The 26,440-nt window shown below is 38.8% G+C and overlaps 1 protein-coding gene across 7 annotated transcripts in view; it reads right to left on the bottom strand.

Annotated features, from left to right (window-relative positions):
• Positions 1–26,440, bottom strand: part of COL24A1 (collagen type XXIV alpha 1 chain) — a 136,832-nt gene that overhangs the window by 17,667 nt on the left and 92,725 nt on the right. For all 7 annotated transcript variants that reach the window (XM_082053507.1, XM_082053512.1, XM_082053509.1 and 4 more), the window contains 19 exons: positions 21,829–21,882; positions 21,484–21,528; positions 21,328–21,372; positions 19,990–20,043; positions 16,968–17,021; positions 15,904–15,957; positions 15,627–15,680; positions 14,258–14,311; positions 13,572–13,679; positions 11,329–11,382; positions 10,748–10,855; positions 9,640–9,693; positions 8,840–8,893; positions 7,861–7,917; positions 6,086–6,139; positions 5,344–5,397; positions 5,184–5,237; positions 3,006–3,059; positions 1,250–1,357 (listed from right to left, as the gene is read on the bottom strand). In XM_082053507.1, coding sequence (XP_081909633.1) covers positions 1,250–1,357; positions 3,006–3,059; positions 5,184–5,237; positions 5,344–5,397; positions 6,086–6,139; positions 7,861–7,917; positions 8,840–8,893; positions 9,640–9,693; positions 10,748–10,855; positions 11,329–11,382; positions 13,572–13,679; positions 14,258–14,311; positions 15,627–15,680; positions 15,904–15,957; positions 16,968–17,021; positions 19,990–20,043; positions 21,328–21,372; positions 21,484–21,528; positions 21,829–21,882 — 1,173 coding nt within the window. The remainder of the gene's footprint in view (positions 1–1,249; positions 1,358–3,005; positions 3,060–5,183; positions 5,238–5,343; positions 5,398–6,085; positions 6,140–7,860; positions 7,918–8,839; positions 8,894–9,639; positions 9,694–10,747; positions 10,856–11,328; positions 11,383–13,571; positions 13,680–14,257; positions 14,312–15,626; positions 15,681–15,903; positions 15,958–16,967; positions 17,022–19,989; positions 20,044–21,327; positions 21,373–21,483; positions 21,529–21,828; positions 21,883–26,440) is intronic.

The raw sequence follows: 26,440 nt of genomic DNA, 5'->3' as shown, positions 1-26,440 counted from the left end.
TACATGGAGTTAAGCCAATTTTGACGTGTTAAAAAATACAAAATGAATACTTGCTACCATTCAAGTGAAGGTTTCTGTGATGCCTTTTAGTAGAAACATATACATACATACATACATGTTCTTTTTTATTTCATATGGCATTCTGTTAACCATTCATTGAAATAAAAGCATTATAGGAAACAGGATTTTTATATTAAGTGTGATTTTCAAGGCTTCTGTATGTAGACTGATGGGCAGATAAACTTATATAGCATAAGTTCTGTTCTTTTTATTCATTGTGGCAAAGTCAGTTAAAAGCCTCTCTATTACAAATCATAACTTACTATATGTTGTTAATATGGAGTAATGGAGTTTTTTAATATGAAATATGACATTTTGAGTGAAAAGGCAAAAACGTAAGAATTCTTTGAGGCGGTACTCCTAAATCCAACTCCAAAGAATTTTAAGTACTCGAAAGAGGTTCAGTGGACATGATGTGACACTGAAGAGGCTCGAATAGGGTCTATCTGCCCCCTATGGGTAACTAGATTAATTTTCTCTTTGTTTAACCAGATAGGCTATTAGAAGTTGTGAGAGTGCCTCCAGCACCTTCATTAATTCCTAACTAGAACTACTGAGAATCACTATACCTGAAATCAAAGTGATCAGATTTTCAACAATGTCAACAACTAAAGGAATTGTCTCCCTCCTCTCTGGAGTAAACAAGTGAAGAGCTGTGTCACTGCTCCCAGAGCAGCAGGTGGCAGGTCACAGCCCTTGGCCCACAGCAAAGAACAGACAGACAAAAAGGTCTGTTTCCAACAATGTTCTCAAGTACCTCAGCTACCTAATACTCTTTTTTACTGGTTTTGAGCAAAGCTTTGTAATCCCTTAGGTAGAGAGACATACATTACAAATTCAAAGACAATAAAGAAAATGTGGGATTATCTCAGGGCCTGAAATGAAACAGTCTCAGTTGGGGTTTGTGGTTCATTTTCAGGAAGAGAACTGTGAAGTCTCTCTCATTAGAAAGCATTTTCACTTGATTACTACTAACATTTGCTAATGAAATAGTTCTTCTGACGGTACATTTCCCTTATGCTGACTTTACATCTTGGCCAGAATATCAGGAGCAAAGGAGAAAGAAAATGAAGAATTGGTCTCATTTCCAAGATGCTGAAGAATGGTTCCTTCTGTTGAAATACCTTAGCCTTAGAAAATTTGTAATGCAAAATGACATAAAGGGGGGGCGATGTTGAAAGCAACTTACCTTAGGGCCAGGCTTTCCTGACAGGCCAGGCTTGCCAGTGTTCCCAGGAATGCCTTCTGGTCCAGGATGTCCAACTGCTCCTTTCTGCCCTGCTGGCCCTGGTTTTCCCTTGAAACAAATTCAAATCGAATATAGCACTGTTGGCTCTCTTCACCATCACCGAACTAGATTTCAGTCACAGTACTTCCTAAACCCTACATAATAGCAAGCACGGTGACATGGATGAATATTTGCAGAGAGGGCTCCAAGCTAGGATGTTTGGTTTAAAATGCTGCTGGTTTAACCTTAGACTTGCTGTGCTCTGAGCATCTTCAGCTGAAACCATGGGCCCAACCCCACTGCATGGCAGGTCTGGAAAATGGCTGAGAGAGTTGGTTCTTAAAGTGAAGCAAGGAAACCTGATAAAGTGATCTATTTATTCCTGTAAAAAACCCAACTGTATAACTGTTCAGCCTTCATTTTACTAGATATTCTGTATGGTAAATTCATAAATTTTTGCTGTTGAAATTTGTACATATCAAAAACACACACATGCATCTAATTAGACTAGTTTGTGCTGACTGTTCCTATATGTGCATGAAAAAGCCTCATGTCACATCCCCCAAAGGAAAAGTGATTTTTTTCATTACAATTTTTTCCCTTTATACTGACATACGCTATCTTAATGGGCTTGGAGTTCTGCAATTCTGTCTGAATGAATGCAATTTTTCAGAAATATAAAATATGCTAACTACAGCACATCTTAGTTGAAAAAGCACAGTTAACAACAGCCACATATGAGAAGCATGCCATCTTAATCTTATTTCTAACTTCTGATTGCTGAATTATCTTGCACTTGAGATATGCTTTGAGACTTCCTCAAGTTCCAGTTTTACTGTCTCTCCTCCTCACTTTTCCATGTTTTGCCTTTCCCTCTTTTCCTTTGCTGAACAATACTCTCTCTGCAGTCCTCCAGAGGGAAGAGCTGAGTATTTACAAAAGACGGTGTCCTTGCCTTCAAAAGGCTCTTCTTGCACTCTGCCCAGAAGGTACAAGCTCTGTGAAGCAGCTGCATTTCTCTGGTTACTGACAATGTTTTGACGTAAGGCAGTAAAAGTTTTTACACAACATCTGCTTGCGTGGTATTATTTACTAGGGGACCAAAATAGCTCTGATGCATTTTGTTCTTGGTTACGTTTACAGAACACCTACTGCTTCCTGATTTCTACCCCCTCAGGGAAAAAGGGAATACAACTTTGCTTCTCTACAGTAAATCAACAAACAGCACTGAAAATTTCAGTTGAGGGCGTGCAAGAGAAAGAAGTAAACCTCAAGGGATCTGCCAGCTGTATCCATCACAGACACACAGATCCAGGCTTCTGTAGGCTGCAGCTGTTCAAAGAACTGATGGGAGCCAGGACTGAACAGTAGTACAGTTCTGTGCAACATAATGTGATAACTTGCACATGGACTACATGGCACGTGCAAAATTGGTCTAATTAGGTAAATTTACTTACAAGGGAAGGACCTTATTATATTAGCTGCACTTCACTCCATGTGCTGAGTAACTAAGTACAATTCAGTATGATTTAACACAGTTTCAAAAATTATTCTTATTTTCACAGGGGTTCCTTTACACTTCCTGAACAATAAGGAGTTTCTTTAGAGTGAGTGCAAGACTTTCTGGTACCACTGCCATGACTCACTTTTGGTTTTATTAGTTATTATTTCCTTTGTTTTATAACCTGAAGATAGACTGTAGAATGTTGTTACTTACAGGAATTCCAGGTTTGCCAGCCTGACCGGTTGCTCCTTCCTTCCCTGTGGGTCCCTAAAAGTTACAAATACATGTGAACGGACAAATGTCTTAAACTCAATCCCCCAAGAAGAGCTGAGAACTGTACCCCTCTAGTACACATGTTCTCATTACCTGGCTTTGGACCAGATTATTTCCATCTTGGGAGACAGCAGCAAGTTTTTCAAATAGAAATGATCACATTTTTGGTAGAATTGTATATATTTTTCCTTTTCCTACTAGGTAGAGTGTAATTTTCAGAACTTTTTCCATCAACAATAGGCATAAAAATATTTTCACTATGAATCTGGCAATTCCTCCTCTGTCAGCCACTTCTCTGTAATGAAGTGGCTTTTACAGCACTGCCTGTGCCTTTTAAAAAGGGAGGTCCTGAAAAGCATTAACGTATTATAGGTGCACTGAGTGTATGTGGAAGAGAATACTAGAAGACATTAGGGTCGATTACTGTTGTTTATGGCAACAGACTTTTTATCTAAGATGTAAACAAAAAATAATATTTACTTAAATCAGACTTTTTTTTTTTTTCTTGACCAATCTAGGAATCTGTAGTTTTAGAAAACTGAGGGATACTGATAGCAGATAACATCCTCTTAAGCGGTTCAGAGACACAGGAGGCCAAGCACCAGGGAAGAAAAGCTCGGAATGGATGAAAAGCATCTCAGAGAACTTTGGTTATAGGGTATTCTTCACAGAATGTAAAGATCCACAGTATGAATTTTATCCTAGCTCTAAGAGATACAACCACATGGACAGCAGGGACAAGAATAACATTTGTTAGCATAGATCAAGATTTTCTGCATTAGCTATTTTAAACACTGTTCTTAAAGCAAAAGTGACACTAAACTACTATACTGCATACTACATAACATGCAATAAAGTGAAAAAGCTAGGGTCATTGTTAGTGTAAATGTTTTATAATTAATATAAATATGATTAAATCAGCAAAATTTTGTTCTATTCCTTAATTTAACACTTTTTTTTATTAAGAAAGGCATAAAAAAGTCCACCAATCAAAACTGGAACATGCGTATTCAGAGAACTTTATTGTTTTAATTAAAATTTCTAAATGCATAAAGTAAACCCAGATGATTCAGAGTTGCAGTTTATGGGATTGACTTTGTAAGGCTTGCTACCGCAAGTTAAGACTGAATGAATATTTTCACTATTAATGCTTTTACATAAACCATTAGGCTCTTATGGGTTGCTTCAGGCTGGACATTGGTTCCATATTTGCAAATGGCAGTTTTAATCTGAGGGGCATTTGCAACACATAGAATATATTCTCTGAAGGAAAGACAGAGGAATGACTGATTTTATCATGTGCTGTGAGCGGTCTGTCAAAGGCAATATATCTGAGTGCAAGGCTAGACTACATGCTGGCAATGTCACTTTCTCCAGCTCGCCATTCCTAATCTACAACACATCCTTGCATCTACCTAGAAAATTCTGAAACTCCAACAGAGTTGCACTATGGAACTGCTCAGACAAAATATCTTGTTTAATTTGCAATGGCAATTGAAAAGAAAACTTTTAGCCTAAATATTTTGAAATCTCAAAAGCCAATGAAATTCATCCCATGGAAGAATACTTTTAGCAATTTTCAACACAGTACCAAGATGAATAATTATTTCTAAAGGAAAAGGTTTAGTTTTTGATTTTTTTTTTTTTCATGAGTTGCTTGTTGATTATTCTTCTACTATTCTGTAGCAAATTCCTTATTTCTAGGTCTCTGAAAATTCAGTGTAGTCCAGTACCAGGAAGCTTCATTCATAGACCAGACCAGTAAAATCCTGGGTGCCTACCAGAGCTAGTTTTCTGCAAGGAATTTAAGGGTAAAAATGGGTAATTATGCCCAGTTAAGGTATAATTGAATATCTCTCGAATGTTTCCAAAAGAGCCTCTCATAATGCTTTGTATCACTCCAAAGTAAAACCACTTACCTACCAAATAACACAAAATTATTATCCCAGATCATTATGCATTTTCCCTTCTAAATTTTTATTGTCCTTGCAGGTATGAAAAGAAAACCCAAACACTGAGTTTTAGTCTTATACAACAGTTTTCCAAGGATAGTCAGTGAACAGGAAAAACATACAAATTCCAATTAAGTGCAGTTTTGTTTTCCTGTTTTCTACTTACTTCTGAACCTCTTTCTCCTTTTGGCCCTTGCTCTCCCAATTCACCTGGCTCTCCCTTTGGAAAGAGCATATATTAAATAAATAAAAAAAATAAATTGAATGCACGTGAAAACACATTTTCAATAGCCAATAGAAAAATCTCACTTGTTTGAAACACTTACTGGAGGCCCCTGCTGTCCAGTAGGTCCTCTAAGCCCTGGAAGACCTGTATGACCCTGGGAAGCAGAAAATATAACCTGTTGCAATACAAGTCACTCAGGATGTCACGCTCAGTGAGCTATAGATTTCCTTGTCAAGCCCACCTTGAGAGATGCTGGGTGGCCCCAGCTTCACTGACACGACCTAGATAAAGTACACTCAGCTCTCCTGAGATCAGACCTTGGGGAGCTTTTCTTTAAATTCTTGAAACTGCCAGCGGGAATTACATATTGTTTAAACATTTCTGTACTTCTGTGAGCATACATAATATTCAGTTCATAGATTTATTACTATGTCTCTCTGTATTATCTGTCTAACAAACAGGGTATTCCATTGTATTTCACCAAACGGCATCAGTGATTAGGATGAGTTACCATCCAATTGGTATATGCTGAAAGACTGAACGCAATTATTGAATAATTATTAGAATTAGATTTACAAAGAAATAGTGTTTGAATTTCAGAGAAAAATGTTTATTCATTCAGTGTTACAGAATCACAGAATTGTTTAGATTGAAAGGGACCTCTTGAGATCATCTCTCCATATGAAAGATGTTCCAATGTGTTCCAAGAGCTCATCAATGCAGTGAAGCACCAGTAAGTGCATCTCCACACACTTGTAAAAGAAGATAATACTTCTGCTCCACTACTCCATATGTATGCATAACATACCATGTTCAAATGAATAAAAAGCAAGAGGTATTACCTTGTAGCCCTCATCACCAGGTTCTCCTCTGTCTCCACGTTCACCACTAGGACCCTAGAGAGAAAACCAAAGAGCAAATTATAACAGGTGAACTGAAATAATGCAGTAGTGAAGCACCAAAAGAAAGCTGGGTTTTCTCTCAAAACAGACTAACCAACGAGACGGAACCGAGGATTACAAATACTAAAGTTAGCTTGTCTAAAGGAATAAACTCTTTTTTTTCTAAACAAAATGCATTGCAGTCAGACAGTAGACACTGTATAAAATATTTTATAGAAGCTAAAAGATGAACCTTACATGGGCATAAATGAAACAGGAATACTGACCTCAGTATAATTTCTACAGGTCTATACCCATATGTATTTCTGATATCTGAATTTAAAATCTCCATGAATAAATGAAGATACTTCATTTTCAAGAGATACATGGAAAACACAGGGAAATTTGGATTCTTTTCTGAAATGACTTGCTGTACTCAGAATCTGCTTTGATTTTGAAGTTTATCCTAATAAAAAGGCAATTTCAAACCCTCAGCATGCCTCGTACATATGATAAATGCACAGGAGCAGAGGGGACAGCAGGATTTTTGTGGGTCATGTGGTTCTTCCTGCTGCACTCAGACCCCTCACTAGCTCAGCTTTAGGGAAAGGCCCTTACTCTAGTCTCACAGGAAATGAGACTTTTCCCCAGAATTTTCTCTGTCATTGCAGAAAGTGGATCAAATCTCAGTCAAAGGAAAAACAATGGGATAGGGAATTATGCCATAGAACATACATAATGGACAAGACTTCATCTAAGGCTTGGCTGGATATCTTTCAGAAAATAATAAGGGACTACCTTTTTCCCACCTGTCTTAAGTAAAGGCACATAATGAAAAACTGACCAGGCATCAGTAACTGCAGGTGTATCTGTACAGTTCACAAATGAATAGATTAGCCACTTCTAGCGCATATCCACCAACAGATACCATTGTGTAACTGCTTGTGCACTGCCCAAGCAGCCTCATGGCATGTTTCCTAAAGGGAATCCACAAGGTCGAAAGGTCCTGCTTGCGACATTTGAGCAGTCAGCATTACTGAGCCAGTTTGGCTACAACAGAATTGCCTGGAGTCCCTTCTGTCCTGCATTACCATAACTAAGTTAAGAACCTAGTCCAGACTCTGTCTTCAGTTACATCAGGGTATTACAGTCCTGCCTTTGAGGAGGTGAAGTATACATATTAAGATTATTTGAAGAGAAGGAGGCTGTACAAGTATTACTTCTGGCACAATCAAAGCCTGAACATGAAACACTTTAAATAAGATTTTGAGATAGCATCTTGGGGGGGTGTGGGGGGGAAACAACATATTTGTAATTGCTGCCAAGAGACACCCACATACAAATTCAGTAAAAACATGGTTACAAATGCAGCTCTCTCTAAAACAGCTGAATTAGCTTTGTACTGATAATTAAATAAGTCAAAACATTTCTGGTTAGCAAAGCAATTCAGTATAATTCAGGATAAACACAGAGGATAAAATACTGTTCCTAAATGTGCTGATCTGAACACAGACTAGTGGCATTAGCGTAATTAAACACAGGGCACATACTCTTATGCAGGAAAGAGCACATCTGCATTTTTCAGAGGGAGATTACCAATTAAAGGACCATCATTCTACATTTTTGTACAAGGGGCTACTGACTCCTGAGACAGTGATATCATGTTTCAGAAAGAACCTACACTGGTTCTTGTCTTAAGAAGCACTACTATAATTTTTTGATAAAGAAAGACCTACTGGTTCACCTATGGGCCCAGGTGGTCCAAGGACTGTATTGTCTTCGCCTGGGTAACCCTAAAATAAAGATAAGTGTAAAAAAAAAATATTAACTTCGACATTCAACCTCATCTAAAATGCACACATGTTCAAATGCTAATGAACACCCAGAAAGCATACTGTATAGATGCTAGAAGTGAACACAATGCTTACGGTTTCAATACAGTGGAAATGGTAACTCCATTTTAACATGTACCTAAATGTTCTAAAGACATTTAGGACTAAAAAAAAACAGATAGGTATTTGCTCTATTCTCAAGCACAACTATTAAAACAAAGTATTTGAACAACCTCCATGTAACCATTTCTTTCTTTAATGAAAAAAAGGATAAACAAGATATTCGACAAAAGGAAAAGGGAAAATTTCTTCCACTGTTTTCAGAAATAGACTTAATATAGAAAAAGGAGTGTACAGAATACTCCAACAATCAGCCTGAACTCTATTAAATCTTAAATATGGAACAACTGCTATCCAAACTAATAGTAAAAAAAAAAAAAAAAAAAAAAATCTAATCCAGATTATATTTACCAACATTTAATGCAAAGGTGCGTTAAGGGTTTCCAAAGCGTATCAGAGTGGTTTTTCAGAAGTGACCTGCTTTAGCAGGTGGGTTGGACAAGATGATCTCCAGAGGCCCGCCTGGAACACATTCCTGCGTAGCCTCATCCAAGTGTTCCTGCTGTGGCGGGGGGATTGGACTAGATGATCTTTTGAGGTCCCTTCCAATCCCTGACATTCTGTGATTCCTTGAACGGTATAATTCAGAACTCTGACTATGAATGATTTCCCCAGCTTTGCATTTCTTTTCATATTCTCTCACAATACTAATAAATATTGCAGGTGGCTTTCGCTGCATGCTGAGAAAAGCAGTGAGCATGCAATAACATTTCCTGCCTTTATAATTATTCAAACTGTAAGACAGTATAATCTATCTTCATACCTTTTCTCCTTTGGGTCCTGGAGGCCCTGGGGGCCCTGGAGGACCCTGGTGACCCTAAAAGAAGCAAACCAACCAAAAATGAGTTCCAAAACAAATAAGTAAATAATTCCAAAATTTCTTTTAGCTGCTTGTTACTATTATTTTTTTTGTTGCTTGCTAATAATGCTAAATAGTGACTTGGCACAAAATTAATGGGCCCAGGCAGAAAAGGTATTGTGTGCAGGAAAAAGTCTGTGTACAGTGGGAAACCAAAGGTCTGGCAGGGCTTGGATGCAGGTGAAGGGTCAAGCCGGGTCTCACTTCAGAGTTAGGGCAACTAATGGCAGTTTCTATTCAGAAAAGAGACATGGCAGTCTGGTCTGTAAGAGCAGGACTCAATCCATCCACACTGATGATCATATTTTTCAGTGAAAGCCACAATATCCTTATGTCCTTCAATTAACGTCATTCAATCAGTTTCTTGTACCTGCCTGGCCAGACAGCAAGCAGAGGTGGTGGTTTGCTGAACAATCTTTATAATGAATAGCTGTAGTAGTTTCATAGGAACTTCATTCACAAGGGTGAGATACGTTGGACAAACAAGGGTTTCAAATCTGTGAACTCAGAAAACCCAGTCATCATTGCTAAAGCTAACATTTCTGAGTAGGCAATCGCGTGTCATATAAACATATGTGACTATCTGACACTCTGAAAGATATTTGTGTACTCCACATACAGATCCCCATGACGTTTGAAATTATTTAGAGAACCACAGATTTACTTAGGGATGTGCGTGTACATGAATTCAGTAAAAAACTCACCCCATAACCTGGAATTCCTGACTCCCCTTCAGGTCCCATTCCTCCTAGGCGTCCCTGTTAAATGCAAAAGCCAGTGATAAAAAAATGACCTCCCTTGTAAAATGTTACAATGGCCACTTTATTAAGTCATCACTTGGAAAAATCTTCAAATATTGAGATTTGAGAAGCATAGAAAAGTTCCTTGTTACATCCAACTTCATTTCATAAAGAATACCAGGCTTTTCCCTGTTCTGTGGAAAAAATGGTCAACATTTTCAGTCCTAATCTTATCATTTCTGTGCATAATTAAGATCAAAAGGATCTGAGCTTTCCAAGGTGCGTAGGACCTTTGTTTATAAATGCCAAGAGAAGCTGAGGATGGAATCACCTTAGGAAATTGAGTCCTTCTCTTGAAAATATTGGCCGATAGTTACTTTACTTCTGTACTTCATGTGTTCACGGACAGAGCGCTGCATTTCCTGGCGGCAGGATTGGGCCCTGGAGCAGTGAGATGGGCACGTTGCCTCGGTAGTGCAGAGGCTGCACGTGTTTGTGCATCTGTCACACAGCACAGAGCAAGCTTGGGGAGCTTGTGATGAAAGGAGATCAAAGCTAATGGAAATACACTTAATTCAGTTAAGTTTGCATCAGGTTCCCATTCAACAGGGGTAGCACTCCTCATCTGAAATTCTTTGTTTCAGCCACATCTAGAGATTATTTTATGTAATAACAAACCCCATGATTTCTGTTCTTGGAACTGGAAAGGTTTAAGAAACAGCCACAGCAGTGAGATTATATTTGGATGGTGGGGCAATAAGTATTCCATGGCATGCCCTGCCATCCTCCTCCTCTGACTGTCAGATCAGGAACCTGCCCAGAGCATGAGACGACTCCTTCCAAGGCCATGGCTCGTGTTTCTGTCTGGAAAGGCGCACAGATCTCATTCTGATGCTGAAAGACCAGGGCACATATTGGGATGCACTGGCCGGGAAGACCACTGCCTGCATCTCCAGCTATCTCAGTAAACACTATGCTTGCTACAACCATGACTTGCCTCTTCCCATGGAGAGACAGAACTCTGCTAAACCAGAAATACATGAGCTTTTAAATAAGCATGTTTTGTACAAACCAAGGGACCTCGAGTTCCTCTTGCACCTTTGGGACCGATTTCTCCACGTTGGCCAGATTCACCAGCAGGTCCAATTTCTCCAGGAGGGCCAATTTGTCCCTTTTCCCCCTGTTGGTAGTGTTGTATTAAAAATAATATGAGATTGACACTGCATTTCAAAATGCAGTTTATGCTTAATCAAAGTTTGTAACAGCATTATTCAATAGGAATATCACACTGACGGATGTCATTTGCTGTAGTTCTTAGAATGCCTGAACCCAGAACTCTACAACGAAAAAAACCCTTTGCTAAAGCCTTTCCATGATTTTGTTTTGCTTTAGCCAAAGCTTAACACTTTTGATAGCAGCAGAAACTGTTCTGAGTTGCAAAAATCACATCCTGATACAAATTTACATTTCCTAAGGTCCTGTATGTTATTGATTGCAGAACGATGACAATTCTAATTGCTATGGCTAGCAAGAAAAAAATTGGCTTGAAGCATGACATAAACCAGGGATAGACTTGGTTTAATGGGATTATTTTGTAATGTAAATTCACGTTTCAGATAAAAGGAAGGGACTGGGGAACAAGAAAAATACTACCTTCTTTCCTAAACGGCCTCTCTGACCTGGATTTCCTGGTGTTCCTTCAGGGCCCTGTACATTTATTAGAGAGAGAGAAAAAAATATTGAGAAAAGCCTGGAAACATGTTTAAACTGTGCTCCAAACAGGACAACTAAGTAGGCTTTTGTAATGCAGAGAGGTGGGAGGAAAATTCTCATTAACTGTGGCTGTGAGCAAGTTAGTAGGACTGTTTCAAGTTACAGCAGAAACAAGTGGGCAAGCGTCAGGGATCACTTATCTAACTAGTGAACATGCACTGAAACCAGGGCGGGGGGAAATCCAACACATCTTGTCCACAGATAAAATATTACTTTAGGAATAAAATTGCTTCAAGATAACCACTGAATTTAGAGTAATACAATACACAACCAGAGGAAAACTAAGGAAACCTTGGGGCTGCCAAGCCAGCTGTGCTGCCTGTAGGTGGAGGGTGCTACGGAGCTATAGCCCCGCTGCCTTCTCCGTCACTTCAAAAACTGACTCTCCCAAAGGGCTGGATGTGTCCACTGCTCACGGGTTTCAATTTACCCAAAAGTTCTGTGAGTTAGAGAAGGTAATTTAGTTTCAGTTTTATATAAAGGGAGATAAATTTGGGTTTGTTTGAGTGGCTTTTTTTTTGAGTCATTGTGGTGATAAGCCAGGGTAAATAGAGTTTCAACTGATTTGTGAAGCATAAGGAAAACATTAAAGGAAAATGTAATATTACTCTCACCCTCAACAAAACTCTCAGACAATTGATTATAGGAAACTTCTTTCTGTTTTCAAAACAGGATATTGTGATCTGTCTGCATCCGTAGGAGATCAAATCGAAACCGTGATGTGAACGCTCCCAGACACCCGGGAGGATGACTGGGGAGGGAGGCAGCTCTGCAGCTGCCATTGGAAAAACGTGAAAAATCCCCAGCTAACCACATCTTCCCAAACATCCAATTGCCAGACCTGCCTGTCTCACAGGCACAGCAGCGCTGCTGATGTTCACTGTATACAAGTATAATTACATACAACATAGCTATGCCAAGGGCTGAGCTGTTCTATCATAATTTTAAACCAGAGGAAAAAAAAGCCAGGGTGGTATCATTGGATCAGGAAAAAAAATGTTTCTGTAGCACACTAAGCGTGCTGACAACTAGAAGAGCATTTTTCTTCCTTCCCTGGTAGAGTAGTTCACTGTGAAGAGCCCAGGAGTTAAGAGAGCAGGTTGTAACACTGATGCTTAGAGGACAGAGGGGACAGTGCTAACAGTCATTGACAGCTGGCTGTCCAAATAATGTTTACTCAGACTCCATCATCATGTAAGAGCCACAGAGAACGCAGACACAGGATTGCAAGTGAAAACAAGACAGCTTTTGGTAAAGGAATCTGATGTCAGACTTAAAGCTACATACTTGCTTTGGAAACTGATCAAAAATATTAGTTCACATTAAAAAGTTGCATAAAACTTCAGAAAAATAGATTTTATAGCTGGATTTTAGCTGCTAGGAGTGATGCCACTTTTTCTAGAAATGGTATTTTTAGACTTCCCTTTTGTTGTTAAGGTTTATTAAAAGGAGTGACAGCTACGCATGTATGTGGCAAGAACGTTAGCACAAAATCTTAAATTGGAGCCAAATCTTGTGTGCTCTAAGGTCTAATGCTTCATCATTTACAAGCTGCTTAAAATGCCAGTTCTTTGCCCCAAGAAACTTTGAATCTAAACTAAAAGAACTAGGTAGCCGTGGGACAGTAAACAAAGCCATGAGTAGGGAAAGTGATACAAAACAACAGAAGATCTTACAGCACAATTTATGGTAGTGTATGCATCTTGCCAATTTCTTTGGGTGTTTTTAAAATTTGAAGAATGATCTAATACCTTGAGATTGCTCACAGTATCCAAATAAAGGTGAGGACAGAGATTAATGTCAAAAGGTTGTCTGGAGAGGAGAGATCTGAAGAGAAAGCCTCCAGGTTGTGTGGTGTATGTATCTGGTTGACAAGTGGTGAGGAATCACTGTCTCCTAAGAGGTCCCAGATCTAAGATAGGAAAAACAATTGTGTCCTCTCTCTACCAACCCTGAAAAGGGGAATCACATAGAAAAGGGATGCAAGCGAATTTAAAGATGGTCACCTCTAATTGCCATAGAAAATCAGAAATAAAAAAATAAAAGTAGTGAGCAAAATTAAAAAGAAAACAATTACAAAAAGAAAATGAACAAAAAGTCCACTTAAACCTGAAAACACTTACAGGAATGCCCATTATGCCAGGTTCACCAGGGGGTCCAGCAATTCCTGGTAACCCCATCTCTCCTTTTTCACCATCTTCTCCAAGAAGTCCCTGGTCTCCAGGTTCTCCCTAAAATAAAGAAAAAAAAAAAAAAAAGAAGCCCTTAGTCAGGCTGTTGCTACAGAATAGTTATTCTTGAGAAAAGTGAATTCTGAGTCTCCAAGTCTGACAAAAAAAAGCACACTAAAAGTGATGGGAATCTTACCAAATTCAGATCAGGCTCCAAATTAGGGTAAAGCCCTTTCTACCTTATTCAAACACACCTACAGCCAGATTTTGCCCCATCCATCACCAGCTACCTGAGGGTGTCCTCTGCAACTTCCCCTGTCCTGGTTTCTACCACAGTTCCTGGCACAGCAGGGAGTGGAGCAGCCTTGGGCTTGCTCTCTCCAGCATGGTAGGCACCAGGGAAATAAGCTGCACTCAGTTCTCCAGCTTTCATTTCTCTGTCAAGTCATTCAACTTCGCAGCTCTTTCAGGGTAGGTATGTGCCGAAAAGGCACAGGAAAGCATACGATATACAGGGCCTCCTACGTTAAAACTAAGTGCGCTCAACTGGGCTCTGTTGACATAGTGAAACAGGAGAAGAGACCTGGGTCCTTAAGGTAATATGACTGCTTTACATTTGCTGCAAAAATTGAAAGTACCTTTGGACCATCTTTTCCTTGAACACCATCTTCCCCTGGAGGTCCTGGTTCACCCTTATAGAAAGAAACAGTTGAAAACAAAGTTATTGCCTAAACTTCTCAGCATAGAAGTACTGCCTTGGAAGAACTTGGACTAGTTTTATGAATGGTTATTATCTTTTGGACAACTTTCATGTTCCTGTTATAGTTTATTCATCTTCATTTTTCACTGATCTACAGTAACAGAGTCACAGTCCTGTGAATCTCAAACATGGGAAAACACAAAAGATGATCGACATTAGAAAAATGAGGGAATACTTTATCTATATAACACTGGAGATTTAGACAGTGGCACTGAGATTGTTTGGTTTTAAAGTCTCTAATATGTAATAACAGTAACCTCCAAAATATATATGTTCTGTCCTGAAATTTCCATGTTTATGTGGATAACTACTATATTGGTATGTTTAATGACTCTGTTTAGGTCCATGAGAAACTCATCATTTACCAACAGTATCAGCACCATGGCATTTTAGAATATTTGCCTTTCTCGGGTAAAGACCCTTGAAACTTGCAGATATCAGAAAAGCAAACACGAGCTGCTCTATGCTATTAACACAGCATTTCAGACACAGCAGCATGGTGAATCCCAGAGTACCCAATGAGGACCAGTACCAGGAATTATCCCTCTCCAAGGACAGACAGAATTGTGGAATGCACCTTGATGGAGATTTTGGACAGGTGAAAAAGATGACAGGAAAGAGCTAATGGAACAAGAGAGCTCAACTGTAAGACTTAAGTTTGAAAGGACATAGTTTATGCTCTTTTAAAAGTTTCCTGAATAAAATCTGTTTCCAGCAATTTAAAAGGTTTTTTCAACTTTCAAAGTATAGGTAACTGTTTGGGTCAGATGAGGGAGGTAAGGTGCACAGGAATAAGCAGGGGCACAAGTGCTTGGTGAAATCAAGTACCGAATGAGCCATCCACAGCACCAGAAGCAAATCATCTGCTTCAAATGGTGGTATAGAGAGAAACCCTGCTCTTCTGAGACTATAACGTTCCCGTTATCTCTCCCAGACTGGGTATCTGTGCATGGCATTATTGTGTGCTGTCATCTTCACAGTTGGACAGGACACCCTTCGATTTACCTTCATGCTCAAACCACTCGTTCATATCTCAGTGACATGAGACGCTTAGACATAAGTATTTCAACATTATAATCAATACTCTTTTTAACTTGCTACAACATAACTTCTTTTTGTTTTTTAAAGATATCAGAAAATAACTTATTTTTTAATTCTTCTGATAAATCAAGGTTTTTCAACCTACATTTCTGACACATTCGTAACATACTTTCCTTTTTGGAAGAAGATTTGCATTCATAGCTTACCCTTAAACCTTGGTTGCCTGGCTCTCCAGCCTTCCCAGCAGGTCCAATGTCTCCCTGGAATATCACAAGAAAAGTAAATCATTGGATTTTAAGGGATATTATTCTTAACAATGATGTGATTTACTGATAAGGCAGTCATCATGACAATAACAATATTTCTTAATGGCTCATTTCCTGTATCACTACCTACTTTGCTAATAAATCAGATCACTCTGATTTCCTTTTATGGAAACTTGAAAATGTGAACAACACAAGAGAGAATAATTTCAACCTTTACCTTTGCACCTGGTTCTCCCTGCAGGCCGGGTTCTCCTTCAGGGCCAGGAGGTCCCTGTGTGGTACAAGAGCTACTGTTACATATGGTCACCAATAATAATTTTGCAACCACCAAATAATACAACTAAAACTGAAGCACAAAACCAACACGAGACATGTTTGAAAAAAATCAAATTAAGACAACACAGTTCTTTATTCTTACTAGAGCCCAAGAGAAGAAAAGAGAGTATAGGAGGAGTTCAGGAACTGCACTGTGGGTCAGGAATGTATGAGAGGCTCAGCAGTACCACTAAGCCTGTACCTTTAATCATAAATTACTATCAGGCTGAGCAGCCATCTATCTTTTGTAAATCTGACTGACAACTTCATCACTGTTTAGGCTTGGAGCCAAGCAGATATAGCCTGTGGAGAAAAAAAAAAAACCTTTTTGGAGTCTTCAGCCCTTAAAGAGTTAATGGTATCAGATTTCTTCTTGTGAAGTTTACATTTAAATCCTTTTTTAACAGTCAGAAGACTGGATTTTGGGATTTTGGGTGACTGTGGAAGCACATTTCTTTGAGTAAGCCAAATGCCTTTTGTTCTAAGTGATCTCATCCCTCAGCCACTTCATTGCAAATGTGGCTAATACATTCTATCATATTTCTGTCAAAGAGATATTAAAAAAAAAGCTGCAAGAAATAGAAGCAAAAGTTAGCAAGAAGACAGCCTGTAGCTGCTTTTCTTCTTCATCTAGCATTTGCAGGGACATATGATTAATGATGTACTGCTAAGTGCAAGGAGAGTGGTGCTTCAGAAGAAAAAAAAAAAGACAACTCATTTACTCAACTCAACATTCACCGTCTAGGTGCAGAAGTCATGACCATATGCCCAAAGACAGTGCTCACAACAGAAAAAGCTACTTATTTTAGGCATTTTCTTTTGTAATGGCTTTAAGTAAAGCAGTCTCTCGGCAGCTCATGGTGTTTAAGTCAGCTACGGGTAATAAAAATGTTTATAAACACACTGTCCACACTTATTCAGTTGCTTGAGTGTGTATAATGACTATATAAATGATTAAAAGCTCACCTCAAAACCCATTTCTCCAATAGGGCCAGCATCCCCCGGTTGTCCTCTTGGACCCTGGCATTAAACAAAATTTTGGATGCATCATTCAATTAGCATTAAATTAGATTGTATAGTCTTGACTTTGTTTATTCAGAACTCTTCCAATTGGCATAAATAAGCATATTTCATTGTCTTTCCTCTTGAATCCAACAGTGCACGTAAGTACCACAATGACATACACTACTGAAGACCTCATTGCCGATCTTGACACACTGAAATAACAGATTGCAAATAATAGCACAGATGTCTCTTCTCTTAGACCAAAAGTAAATTATTATCTAAACTAAGCTCTCCTCTTGATTGAGACTTTGTTTAATTAAGGTTTGTTAGACTGTCTGGTTTGCTTTGCAGAAAAGCCTACAGTCTGGTATGGAATTAACTGAAAACAATTCCAGCGTGCTTTGCTATGGATCTAGCAATGTTTATACAGGACAATCACTGAGGTGTAATGGACTAAAAGCTGGAGCCTTTTTGGTAATTTTAGTAACTATACTATGAGCATTTTCCTTTAAGCCCCTACTGTAAGTAATACATTTAGTGCAGTAACATGTAGGGATCATTCCCGAAAGCAGCATGCGCAAATGCTCTGCACGTTAGATTGTCCGTCTCTGCTCACAGAGAGGTATTTGTGTGATGGAATAGAGGGTACCTGTAAGCTTACAGCTGATTCCATAGCCCCTATGAATGTATGTCAAGATAAATCAACCCTCTGGATTTATCCAGTCTTTGAGCTTTCAGAAAGTTTATATCTATTTAGCCCTTTGGGACTTATCCGTGTTTAAGTACATTCTAAATTCAAAACATTTGGTTCATCTATTATTATAATGTAAAAGAAAGATACTGCTACCCATATTTATGAGAGAAGCCTTTTAAGCAAATATTTAGTCTTTTTTATTTCACTTCCTCTTATAGACTATGCATATGGTTTTGCTCCTTCTGATGACTTGGCAGTGATAACATGAGTATATTTTTTGCTTGTAACAATGTAAACTCTGTATTACTGAGAGGATTTCAGCAGATGCATATATGCTACCCTATAGATTCATTTAAGTGTGAACAACTGAAACTGCAGTTAATTTCCCCTTGAGAATTCACTTGGTCCTAAACAAAGTCCAGCAGTTTTTGTTTGCAGCAACTCCATGGCATTCCACTAGGCAAGCCACAAAGCTTAAGTTTGATTCACACGTCAAGTATTTCTTCATAATATCACCATGGAGCTAAGGCTGCTGGACTGGTAACATATCTTTCCCTTGAGACTTCCAGGGAATTTCAGAAGCCAAAAATTTATAGCAATATAGGGACTCCTCTTAACCATTAACAACAGCTAACTTGCAAAGAAGGGTTTTACTGAAATGTCTGACAAGTAGGTAAAGTTGTTATTTATATCAAGCCCGTTACTACAAATAGTTCCAATTGCTTATGTTTCTCTGCTACTCCACCAATAATTACGATTTTTCTTCTCTATGCAGAACTAGTGACAGGGCCAGAGAAGCCACTTCAGCAGTTGGCTTTTGTACAGTGACCAGCTGATAGAAAGTGAAATCAAACTGCTTGGATGGGCAGTTAGAAAAAGAGCTACACATTTCATTGCAGACCATCTTGTGTCATTTTCCTGACTTATTTCTAGCTCTGCAGACCATTTTTTGAAGACATTTTAGTTCTTCAGCACTTGAAAGAAAAGGAGCACTGTTCATGGGATAAGCTTTTCTTACTTTTGACACTGCATGTGTAGATTCTAGGATGATGAGCACAACAGAAATCTAGGTTGCTTAAGAGCAGATCACTTAAATTCAATAAGGCTGATAGTCATTCTATGTACATGAACATTCAGACTTGACCAGAAAAAAGAGAAATTTCATGTATAAGCTTTCATGTATAAGTCTCTCAAATGTCACAATATGAAAATTAGATAAGGTAAATGAAAGAGACGATGTCACAGGAATCCAATAATAACCTCCAGAAAATAAATTTTCTGTTGAAACATTTTGCTGCTCCTACAAGTTGGCAGCTTAAGCGGGCAATCACATCCAAAAGAAAATTTACCAAAATAAATGTTTGTATTTTCTAGCCCCCAAAAATGTGCAATAGCTTTCTGCAAGCATGTCAGCCTATGGTTTGACAGAAATAATATTAGAAATAATAATAATTAGCAGAAACAATATACTTTACATTAACTGTTCACTTTCCAGATTTAAATCAACTATTTGTCATCTGAGGTGCAAAATAACTTTTCAGAAGCAATTAAAACACAGTTTTTGACAATTTCATTAGATTTCTGCCCTATGAAGTGGTAGCCTTCTCCCAAATGCTCCTAGGACAACACACACTCTTTCACTGTATTTATTAATATATAATACCTGTTTTAGCCCCAGAGATCATGATGCAATCCTACTCCTGTCGTGGCTACACCTTGCAGCACTTTGTATAGTATATATTTGCTGCAGATTATGCGTGTTCTTTTGTTAAAGTATTAGCCACATAAAAGTGACTGTGGATTTGAAATAATAACAATCAGAGAAAGAATCCATCCAGTAGAAGAACATTTGAGGTTTATTATAATAGTCTCTTTTTTGTTGAAAATTTAACTGGCCAAATAGATGTGGTCCCTGAGTTTCTGAATAACTATCCTAAAATTTGCCTAATATCAGTATTGGCACATATATTTACATAATCCATAATGTAGATGTCTACCTCAACGCAGTGTAAAGCCAAGTATTATTGTGGTCCAGATTCTGTAATGCCCTCTTATGTTGCACACCCCTTACTACAGCACTTCCCAACATGATTAACAGGTCTCCTTATGAACATGTTACTCTAAGCAAGGGAGGCACACTCTAGCCCTGCAGTTTTGGAACAATTACCCCACAATTCCTATCTAACCACAGTTGGCAACACTGAATCTTGGTAAAATGGTGCTTGAATTATCAAGGAATTTAGTACAATACGTGGAAAAATTTTTAAGCAGGCATAAGGATCAACTTACTGGCTCTCCCATTGGTCCCCTGTCTCCTGTGGCTCCGGGAGGCCCAAGTAAACCCTGGAAGATTAAAGGAAAATAAAAAATCCTTGGAAAAAAAGCTGTTTCATATTCTGTGAAAAGCCACTTCCTCTTATATTTCTGCTCACTCAATAACTTGGTTCAGAAATGCAAGAAATATGTGCAGCCTTTTCTTCTGGTTGACATGCATTGCCACATCACTAGCTCCTGTGGCAAGTGAGAGCAGCCTGAATAAACCCTTCCTCAGTTTCTTTCACATAGGGATGGATCTCAGCTGACCCACCATTTACCAGTTCCCCATCATTCTCCTTGGACTCATGTGCTGCTTGTGTGTGCAAACTGGCCCTAAACACGACATTACGAGTGTCCTGCCCTACAAACAGTATTTGAGATGATCTGTAAAGTTCACAGCCCACTTTTCTTTCTGCTTAATTTGGCTCATGTCTGTCTCATACACTCTTCTAGAAACTGGACCTGTAGGAGTAATAGAGAAGTATCTTGTACTTTCCAATAAACATACTAATTCCAATAATTTCAACCTAATGAGGTTTTGCTTCATTCATTTCTGTATTTATAAATACATTTGGACATCCTAGTGAATGAAGAGGAAATGAAAACCCATCATGTCAAAGCTGAGAGTCAACAAGCTCCTACATCTGAGCAAAAGACACAAGAGAAGTACAGTGACAACCAGCCTTCCGAGTCCCAATTTCAGCATAAAATTACCACCATTACTGCTTTGTTTCTGCTACCTTCCTTATTAAAAATCCAACACAATTTAGACTGACTGGTAATCTTTGCAAAAGAAAGCCTCAAAGACATGTCAGACTTCCACTGAAAGAAACTCTAAGAGGAAGAATTATCCCTTGTTCATGGGATATACATTTTATACATTTTTTCTGTGCTTATCCCAACATCAACAGTACACATCTACTCTAAAAGTCTATCAAAGAATTATTTTTTTATGTCACTATGACTTTCTCCCTTAAAACTACAATAAAACAAAAATGAACAAACTTCTAGGACCTCCCCCCCCCAGCCCCTTCTAACTGCAATGGTCTTGTCTTCTGCTGCAATTTGCTATCATACTGTATTCTGTGGACCAACATTCATGAAAACACTGGTCTTGTAGCAGACCAGACCATGTTCATGCTTACTCTCACTTCTGCCCCTGATTCTTCATACAAATATACGCAAACCTTACTTGTCAGGGTTTTCCAGCTGCTCTAAAGTAGACAAAAGCCCTCATATTCGAGTGTGAAACAAGGTAGGAGACTTTGTGGACATTTTTTTGGCAGAAGTACTACAGAATTTTGTACTCACAACTGCACCCTGATCTCCCCTTTCTCCTGGATTTCCAGCTTTACCCTGGTCAAAGAGAAATATTGAAAGACAATGCTGGTTTCAGATCATTTCTAAACACAGAAATTAGTAGTAACTGTGTTAAGGTCTACTCAAATGATTAGTTATAATACTTACAATGAGCCCAGGAACTCCTTTCTTTCCCGGATCACCTCTTTCTCCCTGACAAATAACCAAAAACTTGTGAATTCTATATGCATTTCCTAGATAGCTGCATAGAGTTGCTATCAGTTTAAATGCTGGGTAACTCTGCAAAAGCACAGGTTCAATGTTAGATGGGTCTATACCGTAATAATGAAGTACCTGAGAAAGCAAAAATTTGCAAATCTCCTCCTGGAGTAAATGGAACTTTATAGTTTCTGACATGCTGGCTTGGTTTTTTGTTTGTGTGTTTATTTGTTTTCTTATCTGTTATGGTCTGTCTCAACATTTTGTACAGTACCGAACAACGCAAGCACTCACCTTAATGCCTTGTGTTCCTGGTTCTCCTGGAGGACCATCTAGACCTCTTGGCCCCTGAATATTGAACAAGTGATTTGGAATATTAATTATGCATTATTTTCTGTTAGTAAACCAGTTAGAGGCATAATTAGAAGCAATTTATAATCTGACATAGTGACCTTCTCTATTATTAGCCTAAAAAGTCTCTTGTGAATTGACTTTTTATAACTAATAGATGAACAAAGATAACCTTTTAAATCATCACATTACAATGTAGCAAATATTGATTGCCAAAACATTTAAAAAAATATTATTTAAGACTGGTGAACTAAATCCATTAGTTTACAAGCAAATGAAAAATCCTTAAAATAGATCATCAGCAAAATGGAAAATAATATTTTATCCATGCTGACTTAGGATGTTATTTCCAGAATTCTAAACACCATGACTGCTTGGGTATGGAAAATAAAGCCAGTTAATAACAACCTAAAACAACCAACCACTTTAAAGCAAGAGCTAGATGAAGTATCAAGACAGACTGCTCCTTCCAGCAGCGTGAGGCTGAGACACAACAGCATCTGGTGGCATCTGGGACGCGCTGGCATCAGAGGGAACAAGCACACTACTACGGCAGTGCCTAGAGGAAAACAATCTGCACTTTCAGAGCACATTTCTGCATTTTAGAGAACCTCACATCTTGGGTCATGGTCTATAGTGCAGGGCATGCCACCATGAGTGATTTCCAGAGTTGTTAACACTGTTCTAACAGGCAATAATAGGGACTTGTAAAATTACTTTCTTGGAAGCACATCTGATTTTATTTAGATTACTTTCTCCTCAAAAATGTCGGTGACTTCTACGTCTTGATTTTTTTGAGACAAAACGTAGCAGAATTCTGTTCTCTCTCACTTGTATTTACTGATGCACATCAAAACCTCTGTCAGAACAGATGGCGAGTAGGCACCCACTGCTCTCTGGAGCTACGGTGAAAATGTCTGACTGGTAACTCAGGAACAGCGTGTATACTGAATCATTTAAAATTTCCTCCTGAAATGGAAATCTCTCAAGAAAAGGCCCTTCCTGTGAGCTGATATATAATTGTAACCTCTGGAAGAGCCAGAAATATCCCATGAGAAGCTTATCTGTCAGCATTTCAGCACTGCTGCTTCAGGCCAGCACAAGAGAACACACAGAGACCACAGGAAAAGGAGAATGACCAGGCAGTGAAAGCTATCTGAGTTCTTTTGATACCTCGGTAATTTGGGACACAGCTTTTGTGAGGCAATCCTTGGGTTAGCCTGGCCACCTTTCTTGTTTTGGTCTAATCCAGGACTGAGTATTTACAGGCAGTTATTTAAGCCAGAGGAGAAAAGAGGCTACAGAAGACGAAACTCTGTGCTGCTGCATGGCTCTCAATGAGAAAGGTCCCAAACCAAAGGATACTTAAATCTGTGGAAAAAAAGTCCTGGTCATTTCAACACACTCAGAGATCAGAACCAAAACACTAATGGTGTGATGGAGGGTGATGGGGCCTTTATAAGAGCAATAAGACTGGGACTCACATTAAAATTATGTGTAAACCCAATTATTGAATTATTGCATAGCATAATTGAAAAGAAAGCTAAACATCTTGATCAAATTAATGTCAGGTTAGTCCTCTGCATTTTTTCCTGCAGCTGCTCTCTATAATGCACATAAAATGGGTTGTGACAAAAATTCAAGGCAGACAAAGTAGGTTTAGAATCCTGTGACCTGGTATTCCTTTCAGGTGAAATGTCTCAAAGAATGGGAAGAGAAGGGACAGGAGGCAACTTTGAGATGGAGTGAGGACAGGTCATTAAGCTGAGAGGCAGAAGGGGAGAGAATCCCAGGGAAGAGCTGTAGAGGAATCACTTAAGGCAATATAAAAAGGGGGAAACTGAGAGTGTTAAGCTGTGCAATTGCAAGATAGTTTTAGGGTTTCTCAGACTTTTTAGATACATGACCTCTCATTTCTCTTTGTGCATCCTCCACAGGGCTGATCAGTGGATAGAATCTCAAGATGGAATATTTGAGGAAAAAGGATATGTTTTGATTGTACAGATTTGTGTAATAAAGACATTTCTTTCTAGGTTTTATCTTCTATCATTAATAATATTAACAGATAAATTCCTGGAAGACTTGTGACTTCCTTTTAATCATAGAGGCAGTCATAGCCAGCCCATAGTTTGAGAAATGGTCCTGTCAGGGGACTGCACAGGATTCTCAGTCTGTGTTATGTGCTTAACTCACAAAAACCTTTCTGCTAGTTGCACAAGTGACCACTTCAATGGAGTTCGCATCAACGGCCCAGTCATTTGGTAGAGAATCACAACTGATTTGATCACTACTGATCAAGTAAAAAGGGCTACCATTCAAAACACTGTCTTTCTACTACATAATTTTGAATTGAAAATGGTGTATTAATAACAGAAACTAACGTGATACTCAGCTTCTGGCTCTGGGTCGTACCTGCCTTTTGGTTCCCTTTAGTCAGCCACAGAGCAGAGTCCAGCAATCCAAGACAAAGGCAATTTAATATGCTAACAAAAGCACACCATAACATTTCTATAAATAGTAGACTGACTCATTATTGGCACAGATTAATTGGATTTATATAGTTTCCTCCTATAGCTAGTACAGAATGAGAGATACACATGATTTGCCAGCTGTTATTTAATTTAGGTTGCAACAGAGCTGAGGAGTAAGGCTGCCAAACGATTGCTACTACTTTTTTATCTGGCATGGGTTCAGCTTTGTTTCTAAAATAGAACATAGTACATTGAAAACTCTGGGATGATAAGCTGAGAAAAAGTTCATTTAAGAAGGCAAGCAGCACCAATTAACTCTGTTTATTCTTTCTCATCCTGTCTCCTAAATATAAGAGTGAAAATAGCAAACATGCTATATAGCTACTTCTCTTTTTTGGTGGTTGACATGGAAGAATACTGGAAAATTACATCAATTTTAGTCTCACTTCCTTTGAACAATAAAGACAGATTAACACACTCAGCTGTTGATGTATCACAAAGCACATTGGCCATTTGTTTCACATAACCCTGAAGCACACACATTTTTCTAGGTTCCATGTTGCCTCCTGTGGGAAGTATGAAAGATATTACTCATTAAAACTGATTATTGGTGTCTTTAGATAATTGAGGTTCTTGATGTCAGTACAGACACAGCTGAAGCAGAGATAACCCTACTGCTTCCTACAGACATAAGCTGCTGTTGCCTGACCCCAAATTTATGGCACTTCACTTTGCCATTTAAGTGCATTTTCAAAATTGAATTTAATGAACTGATTCCAGGAAAGTAAGAGTGGAAAAATTATTGCTTTTGAGCTTTAAAACACCAAACATCAACCTGAAGAATATTAATTGCTACAAACTTTAGGAGCAATTAACAATTTGCTTAGGTCTCACTCATTAAATGAATCTAATGATACAAGACCTCTTCCTCTCGAATTAAAAGCTACAGTTGGCAATCATGGTATGAACTAAAAGCAGAACCAGTCTCTCACATTGTGTTTTTCTTCTCCACACGTTAACAAACAAGGACAATAAAAAAACATACAACAATGGCTTCACAGCTATCTACACTGCATGTCTTCCAGACTCATTTGTGTCTTTCTTCTGGTAATGACGAGAAATTTCTTCTCTGAGATATAGATATTCCTAACCACCAGAGTGTCACTGAACTATCTACAAAGCGGTGTTCTCCCTGTGTTTTCATGAGATTAAGACTAAAAAAAAAAAAAAAAAAACATGGGTCACAAAAGGACCCAATCTCCCACATGATTCCAGCTGAAGTGCATCAAGTCTCAAGCATGAGCTGAGGAAGCTCTGTGCTAGTGCTGTGCTCAGTGGCATATCCCCCAAATCCCCTGACAGTACGATGCTCCATGGGCTCCCAGACAGCCTTCAGCTGGCCACAACTCCTGCCTGGACCAGACAATGAGCAGCTGGACACTGTCAGGCAGAAATAGGCTGCTGCTTAATCTTGGATGCAAACCAGCTGCTGAAAGGTTTAGAATTTATGAGATGAAGGAATTCTACTCTGTGACAGTGCAGAAGGACAGGGTCAGTGCTCCTAAGACTTCCTGCAGATTCCGGCTGTGAAGACAGGATGCATTCTTGTTTCAGTACACAGCAAAGGGGAATTTCCATATGCTGCTGTTTAACTTCTGTATATGACTGTGGTATGCATTTTTCTGAGGCCTGCCACACAGAGCTCACAGTTCTGACACTTCTCTTTCTAAATCCAGTGATGACAAACCCAAGGTTTTAGGGGCCCCCCGATATTTTCCTTACATGAGATTCCACTTTGGGTCTGATATTTTGATCCTGAGAGGAGACGAATTTCTCAAGGGTTTCACTGGGAGTTTATTCACACAATCTGAGGACCTGGGTCTTCTCTGAGAGCCCATTCCCTGAAGCATCCCCAGTCATGTTGGATGGAGACAAAGGCACAAACCACAGCTCCAAACTGGGACGTCCACAGAGCTTGGGATGTTTGGCAGTTATTTTGACTGATCTTTAATTATAAGCCACATACTACATGATGTGCTGCCAAAATCACAGAGACAGACTCCCTCAAAGACTTCTCTCGCAGT

This window comes from Streptopelia decaocto (assembly GCF_964273445.1).
Source record: "Streptopelia decaocto genome assembly, chromosome: 5".
Lineage (NCBI taxonomy): Eukaryota > Metazoa > Chordata > Aves > Columbiformes > Columbidae > Streptopelia > Streptopelia decaocto.
Note: the sequence above shows the minus strand (reverse complement) of the source record. Positions and strands in the feature narration are given on the sequence as shown.